Here is a 16,208-nt window from a genome sequence, read left to right on the forward strand (position 1 = left end):
CAAAGGCTACATAAAATTACATTTCCACCAACATTATCTGAGAGTAAGCTTTTTTCCAATACCACCATCAATGACAGACATCAGTTTTGAGTCTTTGATAATTTCATAGCCCAAAAACACGTTTTACTTTAATTTGCATGTTGGTCCCATTCATTCATATATTTTACCCAATTTTATGTTGCTTTTCAACATGTAGAATTTAAATTGGTTTTGATAGGTTACTTAGTTATTTGCACATGTATCATGATGAAATTACTTCTATATAGGTCTCTAATACATTAAATTAAAATATATATATATAAAGTTAGAGCTAAAATTAAAAAAGAATTCAAATACATACCTCTTTCCTATAATGATTGGCAGCATCCAAATTATCCAAAATAATGGTGTCTCCTAACAGCATACCAAATACTAAAACATTCAATAAACACATTTTTTAAATTAGGAGATTGTTTTCGGTCATACTAAAATATGAACATATTTCAAATTTTTCTTACAAAAGACTGCTAACATTAGAATTTTATTCAACACTTTCCTCTAACAGGAAAAAAAAGAGAATTAAATATTAATAAAACTATGACTTATAAATTAAATAAGAACAAATTCCATAATCAGTAATTAATTTATATATGTGGATCACAAACATAACATCTATATAAAGTCACTGCAATTTCCTTTACCTGTTTCACAATGTTCTACATTATCTGGAAATGTTAACAAATTTCGGGCAAAGACTGGATCTCCAATGGGTCTAAAAAATAATTTTCCATTTCGGTAATGAGGTAGAGGTCTGAATGAAAAGAAATTTAAAAGAAGTATTAAAACACATACAACTTTTTAATTAAAAAATACAAAATATGAAAAACATGCATATATCACATATTATTGTGATCATTTAATCAATTCCTTATCCGTAAGTGAAACTACTGAATAACTATCATGCCCTGAAATGAAAACAGTATTTACCATATAAAAATATCTACTTAGTTTTTTCTGTACTACCCTCAATTAGTTTATAAAATCAATATAAACTAGCTGTTTAGTTTGACAAGGAAAGGAGAAAAGCAGCCTCTAAAGCTGACCCTAAAAGAGGATGCCAAAGATATGACTGTGTCACAGGGAGAGGGGCAACAGAATGGAGGGATGGGGGTAAGGACCAAGACTGAGACACAAGTGGGAGAGGCAGCTCAGTACCTGGCTCTCTGTCCTTCCCACACAGTGTAATGAGCAACTGAAGCCGGGAGGTAACAATGGGATCCAAGAGATGGACGCTGACTGGTGTGTCAGGGCCTTTCCCTCCCACATAGTATAGCTTTTACGAAATCTTGAAGGTAGGAGTGGTGGAGGGTAGGCGTGGCTCTAGAACCTAGTTAACCCAATCCCAATGAGAGGTATAATACCAGAAATAGAGAGGATAACTAGTTTCTAGAGCAAACATTAGCTCTAAATACCAAATTCATACTTTCCCTAAATCGAAGATTTTTCAATTGGTATTCAGGGATTATGGACATAAGAGAAGCCCTCCTGGAGAAAAAATTATTCTCACAAAAGGTATTATTACCCTTATCAACACAGTAATTGCAATCCAACAGGATTTCTTATGTTTAAAATAGATACTGATGAGTAGGTGGGTAAGAAACTTTAGAAGCAGATAGATAAGTTCAAATTCCAATTGTTTCCCTAATCTATTTTTAGATTACAAAATGAAATGTTAAATAACATAGTACATTCTTAATGAGTTATCATTCTCCTTAAAGTCCCTATTCCCATCCAACTGTAGGCCTTGCAAAGCTTTGTTTAGGAATCTGAGAAAATTACTGGTCAATATTCTTATACATTTTAATTCTTTTTGTTTTGTTACCATTTTTTTCTAGTCTTTTAAAGTGAATTTTAAAAAACAGTCACAATCAGAGTACACATAAAGTATTTTAAAATTTAGATTAAAAATACCTAATTGGTTTGCATGGTTATTCCCTAAAAACATACTTTGAAAAGTAAATGAAGAAATAATTAAAGAAATAAGATTCATATTAAAGTAAGAATAAAACATCCTAACTAGATGGTCTCTTACATTTCAACTTTGCTATTGGCCTTTCCACTACAGACCCTCTCTACCTAAATGATTGCTGCTTATTTTCATATTATATAAATAGGACAAAAGACATGTATCTTTACCCTAACTCCAAATAAAGCAATTTCATATTGTTAATGATAATGAAATCATTCCATACTAGCTGTTGCAAAAAACCAAAAATTTGCTTTGGGTTTGTGTGTGCATGTGCCTGCATATGTGTGTGTCATATATACAAATAACATTTAATTGGCAAATTAAACATGGCCAGAATCTATAACTGAATACACTGTAATACTGATCTTAATGAAGCATACACATTTGTGATGAAGGCGAAGATAAAAACAGTGTAGATAATTTGAGTCACTTCACACTTTGTTTTAGGCATCTTTTAGAGAAATCATTTCTCATCAGCTCTTTGATAAAAAAAGAAAAGATATTTCAGAAAAAGTCATTACTTCCACTTTTTTCTAACCTTTTCCAGTCTGGAAGAGTCTTCTTATAAACAGAATCAAGGGGTAACACCTGCTGACGACCTTGGGTTTCATCATAGATGCGACGTGCAGCATCAGTGGTCAGGGTGACAACACAATCCATATCACTCGCCAGATGCCAAGAAATAACCACTGCAGCTCTGTCATCTTCAATTTGTGCCAGGTGTGCAATCTGTAACCCATTTTAAAAATCAAGCATAAAACTCTAAATATATAAAAATGTGATATTACATATTTTAAAAGCCAAAATCTAAACAGCAAAAACACTCACATGAATTAAAAAATTATCACTCAGAAACCTACTGGTTTGAATATTAAACTGTTTAGTCTGCTGTTACATTTTGGAAAAACTGTTCCACAGGTTAAACTCCAATAAATTTGCAAATGAGCAAACAAAAATATTTGGAATATTATCAGCTAACTAATGATATACATTTTTTCACATTTAATATCTCTACTATTGGTATATGTCTTAAGTAATCATAAAATAAATTTAAATAATATAAACATACAGTAAATGGAGTTTTAACATTCAACATAAATATAATTACATGGCATACCCTTCTAAGTAGATATTTTATTCTAATACTATATATTTCTTTCAGAAAACAAATCTAAATGTCACAAATAAGAATCATTTCTTCTGCTTGTAAGAATACTATGGAGCTTAGGACTAATACTTTAGTCACAAGCATTCTTGCTCATAGTCCAACAAGGTCGAAATTTTGTGTTCAATTTCAAAACCTCATTCACGGCACAGAATGGTGATGGTGTCACATCTACCCTTCATTCTTATGTGGAAATGGGGGCAAAATACCTGTCCTAGCAATGAGAAAGTTGTGTGCACTGTTAGAAACATCATGTCTACCTTTGTATTTCCAATTTTCTTGAAGTTAGTGGAAGAAAGGTAAGAAACCAGACATGCAGAGAAACTAGCACATATAAATTAAGATAAAAAAAAGTTCTAGCAAAGGAAGAGCTAGCAGAGACAAATCAAATTAAGTGACCTCATTCTATTTTCGACCACAAGTGTTAGGACAGGTGTCCATTTTGTGATTGTTCACAAGCACCCTAATCTTAATGGGGTAATTAATTCTAAGCGAAGATATGGTTGGAAGCTTTCGCTAGACTCCTTAACACTATACTTTCTCCTTCAACTTTCAGGTGATAAAAAGTATACACAGTGTTGTTTTTCACTTTCTCAAAAATTTAATCCTTTCTAAGACATGAACTTTTTTTTTTAAACCTTGTATACCACATACAATGTTTTGTTCATTCAAGCTTTAACTACTTTTTCAGTTTTAAGTCCACCCTAGCCATTTTCATGGATGTTACTAATTCTTTCTCAGGGATGGGAGATGAAAGGTACTTATTAAAACAAAAGATATTTACAATTAGGAGAGCAATGTCCTAGTTAATGGAGGTATTCACAATGTTAAAAGTAGATACACATTATAAATCTCATCTTGTCCCATACTATATTCCACTTATTTATCCTAGTTTTAGGATAAATGCCAGGGAGAATTTTTTTTTAAGGAACCAAGGAAGAAGATTAAATATGATTTGAAAAATTTCCTCTTGCTGGTTAGGCTTATACTTCTGAGAGGACAGAGGAGAAACTACATAAAATGTGATTTCAAAGGTTTTCCCCTGATTTTCAAGACATCTGATGAGAAATGTTTGAATGGAAGACTTAAAAATGTATTTCTTCTGCTAAAATTTATTTTATACTTTGGTAAAAATCTTACATGTTGAACAAGAATTTTGTACCAAATGAAACACTGAATGTGGACATTAGTACCTTAAACCAGGTTATTATAGATATCAATATGCTTAGAATCACAGAACTGCTTCTTTCTAGAAATTCTATAAATTGGTTTTGAGGAATAACAATTTAAGCTATAACATTATAAATTAGCATCTTGTTTTCTAGTTTATATATTTACACTCTTAAGTTTTCAATTTTCATCTTTTGGGTTTGGATAATAATGTAACATGGTTTTGATAGTAAACACTGCTATACACTTTTAGAGTAACCATTACCCTCTATTTTCAGTGTACAGTTTGCTTGTGATGTTAGGGAACCACGTATAAAGAAACTACCACGGACTTCAGAGTCACAGAGACCTTGGTTTATGTCTATGTTCTGCCTCTTACTAATTATATATTGATGAGTTATTTAAGTTCTCTGAACTTCAATTTACTCATGTAAAAGCTAGAAATACTATAAAAAGTTTACAGAGTGGTTGTGAAAGAATGATGTACAAAGGCAATGAAGAATAGTAATAAACAGCACAAACTTTGGAATCAGACTGTTGAGACCTGGCTCTGCCACTTGTTTGCTATGTAACCTTGAGTAAGATTTTTAATCAATCTGTACCTCGGTTTGTTTCCTCAATTTTAAAACAAGAGATAAAAGCAGAAAGCTAAGATGTATATTAAATGGAAAAGTTTAACAAGTAAAACACACATTTATATACCACAAACCTTCACACCATTAAAACTTGAAGATGTTCTATAAGAAACACTTTCTATAAAATAGAATGTTCAGGACTGAGTAACGGTAGGATAAAAATGAAAACACAATTCATTTGACAAAAGGTAGAACCAAAGAAGGAAGAGATAGAAGAGAAGGAAAAATGGAACTCTTTTGGCAGCAAACATGGATAAAGTGTTTCGTTTATTCTTATGGTTTTCTTCCTTAAGTTCTGGGAGCATCCCAGAATTTATTCTCTAATATTAGACCAAGGCCTCAGAGAAATTTTAATCTTTCTCTCTCTTGTGTTGTCTCACTGAAGTATGAGGCACATGGAAAAGTCTTGGCTACCTACAAAGCTGTATGACACAAAAGCATCTCTAAGTAGACCATAAGCCTTGAACTAACACGTTAAATATTTCTGCCACGGCCCTCAATAGTAACAAGAATTATGGATTTTGGTTTTAAATTCTGCCAAATCCCTGTTACAGTAATGAGAGTAAGTAATTTACTGAAAAAAATTAAAAAATACAAAGGAACTGACACTTTTATTATGTCATTTAAAAACACATTTTAAACAAAACAACATAGTAAAATATATTGCCACTTAAAAGCTTTAAACACAAACCTTTCCCAAAACATTTGCACCGCCTTTAGCATAGTTTGGAAGAGTACATGATCTTCTAGGTTTTTTCTTTAGTTCTTCCTGTTCTGATATTTTTCTTTTCATAAGTGCTTCAATGTGTGGCACCTGTAATTTATAAAGAAAACTTAACTATAAGGCCAATTACTCTTGTACCAGATAGTCCATAATGATAGCAGAGAAAAATCAACAATTTGGACAACTCGAGAACATAAGGTTATCAAGCAGGCATCACTTTAAAAGAATATGGTTACAGTAATGTAAAGCTTTCACCTCACTCATTTTTTTTAACTTAGTTAAGAAATACATGACCTATAATAGCACTTCTCTTTGAAACAGTTATTTAAAAGAAGTTAAGGTTTTAAAAATATCTATTGTCTTTTGTTACTTTCTCTCATTTTCTCTGCCACCACATGTAACAGTTATAACTTTCACAGTCTCTTCAGTTCTCAAGTTGGTGTATTATTATTTTCACTTACTGGTGTCATTACATTAGAAATAAAAATGCAAATGCTTTGAAAAAGAGCACTCTATCATTTTGTTAGCCCCTTTTAATGCCTAGTAAGTGACTAGACTATAATCCATTTATGTCTTAGTACCCCCAAACAGTAGTAGTCATAATATTCCTAATAAAATATGAATAGTAAAAAAAATTATAGACTACAATTAAAAAACAAACAAAAACTTTCACATATACTTGGAAGCTGTACCTGCTGTGTGGTAGGAATGTCAATATTATGTGTTTTTAGTTCATTTCGCAACTGGGCCTCTTTTAATTTTGCTGCTTCAACTTGGCCTAAAGTTAAAAACAAGTAAACAAAAAAATTGCACCAATTTGTAATAACCCCCAAAATATAGTTTCTGAAAATATTTTCAATCTCTTATTTTTTTCACTTTTAATGACTGACCTGAAATGAAATAAAAAATTTTAAGTGATTATTACAGAAATTCAAAATTAAACTAAAAGTCTAAAATTCAAGTTCAGATCTGATAACACAAAAATAAGAAAAATAATGTGGTTAAGAGAGATATTACCCTCTTCTAGTAAACGGGGTCTAATATATGGTGATAGAAAGAGCAGTGACTCTGGGTGGTGAACACACAATGTGAGAAATAGATAATGTATTACAGAATTGTACACCTGAAATCTATGTAACTTTACTAACAATTGTCACCCCTATAAATTTTAATTAAAAAAAGAGAGAGATATTACACTAAAAACTCCAAATAATCTTGTATAAATTATTTAATCCTAATCCATGACTATATATAATTTATACATAATTGCATAACGTTCCAATAACTAAACAAGACTTTATAAAAATAATTTTTAGTGCTACAAATGATTATCTCATTACTCTACTTAGTTCCTATTATCCTTTAAAGATGCTTGACCTTGGATAGATATACAACAGTGAGTACTTGATTCAAGCAGTATATATTACATTTGTTGGTAATGGACCAAAATTTTAACTATGTAACTAACACGAAGCCAAAAATCATAGTGAAAAAAAATCTAACAATGGAAAAAGAGATAAGAGCACAACTCAGCAAATGCCTTGTTTAATTGTATACAAACATTATTAAGAATTGCAGCAAACACCCCACGTATTGATTAAAAAATAAGTTGCATATTTCTATATCAGTGTGTGCTACCTTGTACACTCCATAGGACATATACTGCAGATGTTTTAAATAAAATACATACGATTCTATGACTCAAACTAAAAATCAAATTATACATTCTCCATTATGGATACTGTCATCTAATATCTTTTGCCAGAAGCTGGAGCTAGATATAAACATTACTGTTACGTCAAAGCCTTAAATTTCCAGATTCAGATTTCTAATTCAAAAAAACTTAAAATTGTTGTAGGTAAGTAGGATATAAATTAATTTAAAATGAGGACTACTTCAGCTTAAGTAGATCAAATAATGAATACTACAGACCATCAATTCCACCTGTCTGCAGTGATCTACAGTTTACTTGTAGTCCAGGAAAGTAGACAATGTTTGTGTCCCATGGTCTCAATCTTCTGCCTTACCATTCCCCAAAGCATAACTTTTTATTAACTTTGAATAAAAAAATGACTTACACTTCATTTCATCAATAAGTTGTTTGCTGGTTTCAAATACAGTTCTATACATTCCAATAGTTCTAGATAACTCATCCTTTTGTTTTGCAAATGCTAGCATTTGTTGCTGCTTCTTAACGTCTAAAAAAAAAAAGTGCCATTCAGATAATTTACTTCAATTTTAAAATTGTGACTTCCACAATATGTCATCACATGACTAGATAACTAATAAGCACAATATTAATGGAAAACAAAACAAGTTTTTCTCAAGTACCACAAACATAAAGAGTTTAATCCTCTGTTTTCCTAGATACTTACCATCAGAAAACACAAATGGTAGGATATATGATTTTAATGTTCTTGATAAAGCTGGTAACTGAGGCTCAAATATAATAAAATATTCAGTACTATCCTTTCCAGGACTATTTTCTGCCAGCACTAGACTCTATAAGGAAAAAAAAAACAGTAACAAAAACAAGATTTAGAAAGGTATTTGTCAATGTGTAAATGTTATATATCACATTGTGCTGTTTCTGAGTAAGCAGTGAAGTTTAAAGGTAAAAGGCATTGACTCACCCTTAAGATTCATCAGACATTCATTAAAACATCACCAGGACAAATCAAGACAAAACTTTTTAGCTTTTGGTACTGGTTTGAAAATCAAATGATCTTATCAATAAACAGATTATGCAAAAATATATACAATGTAAAACTATAAGAAAAAGTATCTTTTCTTTCAGACCAGAAATATCAATGGCCCTTATATTTTGACGTGCAAAATGTTCTTATACCAACCTATAAATTGAAGCAGTGTGAAACAGCTGATGGTGGGCAAGTTACAAAAACAATCACAAAGACATGCCCAAAGCCCAATGCTAAGTTTAAGTTACAGCTGTTACCATGGAAGCAGACCCACCAGTCCCAGGTGACCAAATAAGAGGTCCTGAAAAGCGCTAAATATGTTTTTAAATTGTATTTTTGTCATTAATGCACACAAAAATCTTTTTTTTTTTTACAAAAATCTTTTGATACACTTTAAGACCATAGTATACAACCAGTAAATAATGAACACAAATATTTATATCCTAAATGATTTTTTCAGTCTTATAGGAAATAGATACTAGCTGTTTTTTCAGACTACAATTCACGGAGAAGTATAATATTCAAATATCTAAATCAACAGAACACTGTAGAACAATCTACAAATTAACAAAATTACAAATTATATCTAACAATTCGTTTTCCAAAGAATATAAAATACAAGTCCACCATTAAACTAATTCCCAGTTCCACTTAGTTTCTCAAAGCAGTTTACAACGTATTTACTTGAATATAAACATATAAAATACTGATCACATTAAAAAAATAACATACTTTATACTTCAGCAGTTTGCTTTCAACACTCAATTTGATTCATTGGTCAATTAAAGTGAATGTCTAGATACCAATTTTTAAAATTTATGCATAGTATAGATATACTACACTATAATATTCACTAGGTGATGGACACTTAATTTAAACTTTTTTAGCTATTTATAATACAGCAAAGAAAATATATTTAACACTTCTATATGTATCCTCCAGAACAGATGAGGAATATAATGACTTGTTAAGATAGTTTAATAGGTAGTATCAAATTTCCCTTCAAAAAGGCTGCATCAATATATCCTTTCACCATTAGTGTATAAAAATATCTAACTCTGCTAATGCTAGCCAACATTTAATATCAATCAAGTATTATTTTTCTAAAAAGATGGATTAAAAACAACCAGTCATTATTGTTGTAAGTAGCATTTCTTTGGTTAGTACTGAGGTCATGCTTCTTGTTTATTGGTCATTTGTTTTCCTCTTGCATTAATTGCCTACTCATATTCTTTGGTCATTTATTTTCCTATGAGATTGTCTTTTCTCTTTGATTTGGAGGTAGTTCTTCAGGAGGTTTAAAAAATATGTTTATTAATCCTCTATTTTATATGAAAATATTGCTATAATATATGTACATAGCAATACATATGCAGCAATATAGATAGCAATATTTCTACCCAATTTGTCATCTTTAAAAAATTTTTTTATTATATACAACCATATAATGAATCTCTATATACCATCATTTAGTGTCAACAATTTTCAATGCATTGTCACTGTCATTTTAATTCTGCTTAAGATATGTGTATGATAGTTTTAATTTTTAATATAAAGATAAAATGCCTTCCTTTATATCTTGTTTAAGGAGGTCCTTCCTATCTCAAAGTTTTATAGTTTATAATCTCTGATGTATAGCTTATCAAGAAAAAAGCAAACATAGAATAACAGAAATGAAGAGAACTGAAGGGTCCCAAACTGGATCCAAATACAAATGGGAATTTGGAATATGATAAATGGACCAATGCAGAGCAGAATTAAACTTAGACACCTCTTTTAGAAATTTCCAGACCAAGCAGGCAAATAATATACAGAATTTGAATAACACAATTAACAGATTTGAAAAGTAATGTATAGTATTTACACATACTGGTGGTGTTCTGGGCCAGTGTATCCTAAGTGTCCCTAATGATAAGAACGACCTGCTTGTTATAAATCAGATTCCAGAGCCCTGCCCCAGACCTACTAAATCAATACATGGTCAGGTGTCATGTAGGACTTGAGTTTTCTGCTTCTTCAGTGTGGCATTAGGAACCTCTAGTGGAAATTCATATGTATGACATGAAGCTTAGATTCCATATGCAGCTGCAGGGGATTAGTTTAGTCGCCATCTTAACTTCAGAAATATGTACAGCAGAGTTAGCGACTTCAAATGCCTACAGAGAGGCCATGGAAATACGACATATGTAAACAGGAAATAAGTAAAGTGGGCTAGGTGTATTCTTCCAAAACAAACCTACTTTGCATGTTCAACATGTCTCCCCTTCTTTGATTTTCAACATGTGGCTTTTATTACCTAATTTTTGTTAGGGTACAAGAAATTTTCACGTTATTCTCCACTGTAATAAAAATAAAAGAACAAGTGTAAATGTAAACATCAACTGACACTTGCTCTCACCGTCAAGAGAGGAAAAGAAGAGGCATGGATACAGCTGACTGAAAAATCCTGCTGCCATAAAATAATCTTGGCCCAGTATCACCAGGTTTTTAGAATTCTCTAAATAAGTCAGAAATGCAGATCTTTCTGTAAAACTACAGAACTTTAAATGTTGGAAACTAATTAAAATGGAAATGTAAGGGTTTGTCATTGCCAAACCAATAGACATGTCTACTATAGACCAGGTGTAAGCTGGCAGCCTCCCTGACTGTAAGCCTATGTTATTAAAACAATGTGGTATACTATACACTGGAACTATTAATGTATGTCAACTACACTTCAATTTTTTAAAATTGATATTAGCAATGGGTTAGATATAAAGATAAATACTGAAAAAAATGCAAGAAAAGGTGACATTTCAAATTTATTGGTTTAGGAAGAATTCTTCAAATGATATCAAGAAACGTGGCTAATTTGAAAAAAAGATAAAAATAAAATTCAGACAAACCAAGACTAAATGCATAAGATACCAGTTACCACTGTGAATATAATCTTTTCTCCGGCCCCAATATAAACAAACCCCAACTAAAGACAAACTCAGGAAAAAATATTTATATACAAAAGAACATTAATATCTTTAATATATAATTAACACGTTGCGTACGGTGGGGTTTAAATCCCTCGTGAAGAGTCTCGTGATCTGTACGCAACGTGTTAAGAAGAAAATGACGAACATTGCAAAATACATAGAGTTGAGGGACAATCCTAAAAAGATCAAAAATATGAAAAGTGTTCAACCTTACTAGTAACAAAGAAAATATTTTTTTTGAATATAGGAAACTTGGTTAGAATTTTAGAAATTGTTCATATTCAGGGTTGGTAATAATATGAGGATGTACACAGAATTCTGGTGGGAATATAACTGAAGAGCAATTGGCCGTAATTACCAAAAGACTCTGTCTCCAGTTCTACGTCTAGCAATTTCTTAAGGAAATAATCAGCTATATGCAAAAGGATATATACATGGAAGAAAACTGAGGGAAGCACTGTTGATAAAAACAAGCTTTGTATAGGAACTAAATTTTTACTTAGGACTGATCAAACAAATTATGATCATAAATACAACGACATAGGTTTATACTTACTGATGAATATATCAAAGGTGTGTTAAATAAGAAAAGATTTTTATAAAAGCAATGTTCTATTATATTATGAAATTTTACACCCCCCCGCCCCCATGTATATAAGTCATATGCACAGGGTATCCATGCAGTATTAGTGTACGAGACCTGACAATTAAGTTCGCAAACTTGCCACTGTGAGCTTACATTGCCAGCACTATACAAACAGTTCAATAAAGTTTCGTAACCTTGGTATATCAGTGTCTCACAGCTGTGTTTATATTGACGTGAGGCGGTGTTTTCCTGAGTGGCGTTCATTACTGTTTTTGCATGCTTTTGTGTGCTGTAGCGAGAATGTCTGAACTTGAATTAGAGCAATGAACATTCAATTTCTTGTTAAACTTGGCAAGAGTGGAAATGAAATCAGGGACATTTTAGTCCAAGTTTGTGGGGATAATGCCATGAAGAAAACGGCAGTGTACAAATAGAGAAACGTTTTTCTGAGGGGAGAGAACGTATCACTGATGAAGAGAAGTCAGAGCAGCCAGTAATGAGCAGAACTGATAGAAATATTGCAAAAATTCGTCAAATTGTGTGTCAAATTGTTGGCTGACTGTGAGAAGCACAGCAGACCAAATAAACATCACTGGAGAAACAGGAAAATCTTAACTGAAAATCTTGGCATGAAAAAGATGTGTACAAAAACGGTCCCGAAGGAGCTCACCGATGAACAAAAGCAAAGAAGTCAGCCAATTCTCCATGACTGAAAAAGTCCCGTCAGTCCATATCAAGAATCAAAATGATGTTGCTAACCTTTTTTGATATCAGAGGGATTATTCATTATGAATTTGTACCAACTGGACAAACAGTTAACCAAGTTTACTATTTGGAAATGCTGAAAAGGCTGCCTGAAAAAGTCAGATGAAAACAACCTGAAATTTTCACCAACAATTCATGGCTCTTGCCTCATGACAATGTAACAGCTCACACAGCACTGTCTGTGAGGCAGTTTTTAGCCAGTAAACAAATAACTGTATTGGAACACCCTCCCTACTCACCTGATCTGGTCCCCTATGATTTCTTTCTTTACCTGAAGATAAAGGAAATATGGAAAGGAAGACACTTTGATGACATTCAGAACATCAAGCATAAGATGACAACAGTTCTGATGGCCATTCCAGAAAAAGAGTTCCAAAATTACTTTAGGGTGTACTAGGCGCTGGTGTCAGTGCATAGCTTCCCAAGGGCAGTACTTCAAAGGTGACTGTAGTGATATACAGCAGTAAGGTACGTAGCACTTTTTCTAGGAGGAGTTCGCGAACTTAATTGTCAGATTTTGTATATACAGAAAAGTCTGGAGATTATACACTAAATTACTAATCATTATCTCTAAAGGGTGATAATAAATAGTTAATATTTTTCAGTTTTTGCTCTGTTATTTTTTTATAAGTAAAACTATTTCCATTTGGGAAAAATAATAAAGATAATATGTTTTATTAATTTTTTCTAAGCTATGTATTTTTATGTAGGCAATGTTTTATTCTGTTTCTGTTCACAAAACGGCAGCTTTTCAAAAAACATGATTAGATTATCATTGAAGCGAAAAAAAGAATCAATAAAAGCAGAGAAAACAGTCATCCACAGGCAAAAAGAGGGTCTTGCTAAATAGTAATACTGATTCTAGCCTAGAGCAAAATCACAAAATATTTCAGTTAACTTTCCAATTTAATCTTATAATTAGAACATTTCATAGCCATACATACAAAGAACAGGTCTTATACTATTGTGGTTTAAACTGTAAAATACAGAAATCTTATCTACAAAAATTACCGTGATTTCAGCTGAGCCTTTCGTAAAGGGAAATTCAAGTGTCCTAACTTTCCCGATAAAGAGTGGTGTATCAGTATCTTCTTCATTAGAACCTTTGATGGTAGCTATTACAGTGCCAACCAAATCAGTTCCAGTCTGATTGTTGTACGCATCCTTAAACAACGGAAAATAACTAATTAGAAGAACTAGTAAGAAAATTAAACCCAGAGAAGGACATGTAAAAATCAGAAACATGACATATTTATAAAGCCCCAAATATCCTGATCCTTTACTCCAAGCACAGAATTCAGTTCTCAGATTAAGTATTCCACAGGTAGAAAATAATCCCAGAAGCCATGAAAGAACCAGAGGCTTCCATCTAAGACAATTGTTCCTAACATTCTACATTAAAAGGACTCTTATTTTAAACTTTCACCTTGTTACATACTTTTAGCATTCACTGATCTGGGGAAGAGAAGTTAAGAACAATTCATGTGTCTAAAACTGGAAAATAAACGGAAAGGGGTTAAGTATTCCACCAGCAAAATTTTCCATAAAGGTGAAGTCCCACTACTGTGTTTTACCTGTTTCTGTTAATATTCTTGGCAATTGTATTGCTGCTTACTCTCTAGGAACTTTGAGGAGCTCACTATGATCAGTTATCAGAGCAGATCTCTTAAAAGTAATTACTTAATTATTTCCTTCTGTCCCCTCAATGAAATGGACATGGAGGAATCAATTTATTTGACACATATTCATAATGCATACATGAAAAAGGGGACTTAAAGGGGATATATTAGGAAAGGTACACAGATTTCTGCATTTTTGAGTCAGTTTTACTTAGCATATTTGGGTATTTTATATACCAGGGCTGCCAAAAAAATGTATATACATGACTTGTATTCATCTTTTGTTATCGGTATATATTATTACAATTATAATAGTTTTTTCCTTTTTTAAAATGTGTATACATTTTTTCACACCCTCTGTATGTTATGCATTCTTTGTATTCATAGATATTTATAAATATTTCATTCATCTGCATAAATTTTTCCTATAACCTTAAACTGAATAATCAAGATCTGATTGTATAATAACTATTTTGCACACTAAAACTAGAAATAATTTTTGTTATCCTTTGCAATTTTGGACATAAATAAACATTACCGTGATAATAAGATGTAGATCTTTGACCAAGGTCCTATTGACAACTGAGTGATCATTTGAAACAGCTGGTGTATCTGGCTGAATTTTAGGTACTAACTTCACAGGTTGATTAGGTAGAACATCAACTATAATCTTTAAAACAAAAGAAGCATTCTGATTAACAATATATTAATGATTTTGTATTCAAGAGTAAGAGAAGAAATGATAACATATACTAAATGAAATGAAATGTTACACTCTAAAATGTATTTCCATTAATCTCTTAAAACTAACTTTTAAAAACTCAGGATTAAAAGTATATGAAAGATTAATTTTTGAATGTTAACAGCTACCTAGGAAGAAACTTAGAGGCATTGAAAAGTACAGGTAATTTTTAAAAATTTAGTACAGTACCATTTATTGAATGGATATGATGTATGTTAAAACTACCTTAAACTTCATTATCTGAAATTCTAGTACCTGAAATAATATTAACTGAAAATTTTTCATGTATGATTGATAGAAGCAACCTTATGTTATACACTAAAATGCTTACTAATTGAGTCTTGGACACAGAGAAAGGTGGAAAAGTAACTTCTGCATCAGGTCATTTAAATTAACATACTTTTAAATATATTGTATTCTAATATTTCTGAAAATTGCATTATTTGTACTCTGCATTGAATAATTAATTCACTTTGAAACAAAGTATTTCATTCTTAAAGTAAACAAGAAAATGTAAAGCTAACTGCAGTGTATAAAGAGAGCAAACAAACCTGTTCACTGTTAAGAGTATTTGCTTTATCCATCATAAAACAAAACTGGATATAGTAAATCCCCACTTTATTAGGAATTAATTTGTCCCTAAGTAGAAAGAAAGAGATAAGATTATTTACAACTTTTAAATAAAGGGGGAATGAATTAAAAGCATCAACATTTCAGTTCCTTTCATAAAAAGAAAATAAAAAGAATTACTACCACTACTATATTCGCCTTCTTTCAACAAATGAGTATGCACAGAAGCTCCAACTTAACACCCCCTAACTTTTACCTGTGGGCGATCTTAAAGGATGTGGTGTATGGTAGAAAACTGGCTACACTGGCGGTATTTTAGGAAGAAACTGAAACAGCATGCGCAGTGATACATGTGGACACTTTGGTCAACATGAGTCAAGCAGTAGTTCGCCGGAATCAGAAGTGTCTGGACACTGATGGTAACCACTTTGAGCACCTCTTGTAATTGCAGAAGTCAAATGTGACTTGTATTCACCTTTTGTTATCTGTATATATTGACTATTACAATTTTAATACAGTTTTTCCTTTCTTAAAATGTGTATACATGTTTTTGGCATCC

The 16,208-nt window shown here is 31.7% G+C and overlaps 1 protein-coding gene across 2 annotated transcripts in view; it reads right to left on the reverse strand.

Moving 5' to 3' along the window:
* Positions 1–16,208, reverse strand: part of SMCHD1 (structural maintenance of chromosomes flexible hinge domain containing 1) — a 145,980-nt gene that overhangs the window by 23,659 nt on the left and 106,113 nt on the right. For both annotated transcript variants that reach the window (XM_019755744.3, XM_074340261.2), the window contains exons 35-44: positions 15,631–15,718; positions 14,876–15,007; positions 13,730–13,882; positions 8,078–8,204; positions 7,781–7,900; positions 6,395–6,480; positions 5,670–5,792; positions 2,547–2,737; positions 681–790; positions 341–411 (exon numbers count right to left, since the gene is read on the reverse strand). In XM_019755744.3, coding sequence (XP_019611303.2) covers positions 341–411; positions 681–790; positions 2,547–2,737; positions 5,670–5,792; positions 6,395–6,480; positions 7,781–7,900; positions 8,078–8,204; positions 13,730–13,882; positions 14,876–15,007; positions 15,631–15,718 — 1,201 coding nt within the window. The remainder of the gene's footprint in view (positions 1–340; positions 412–680; positions 791–2,546; positions 2,738–5,669; positions 5,793–6,394; positions 6,481–7,780; positions 7,901–8,077; positions 8,205–13,729; positions 13,883–14,875; positions 15,008–15,630; positions 15,719–16,208) is intronic.

This window comes from Rhinolophus sinicus, chromosome 4 (assembly GCF_057876585.1).
Source record: "Rhinolophus sinicus isolate RSI-liver-muscle chromosome 4, RSI-T2T, whole genome shotgun sequence".
Classification (NCBI taxonomy): Eukaryota; Metazoa; Chordata; class Mammalia; order Chiroptera; family Rhinolophidae; genus Rhinolophus; species Rhinolophus sinicus.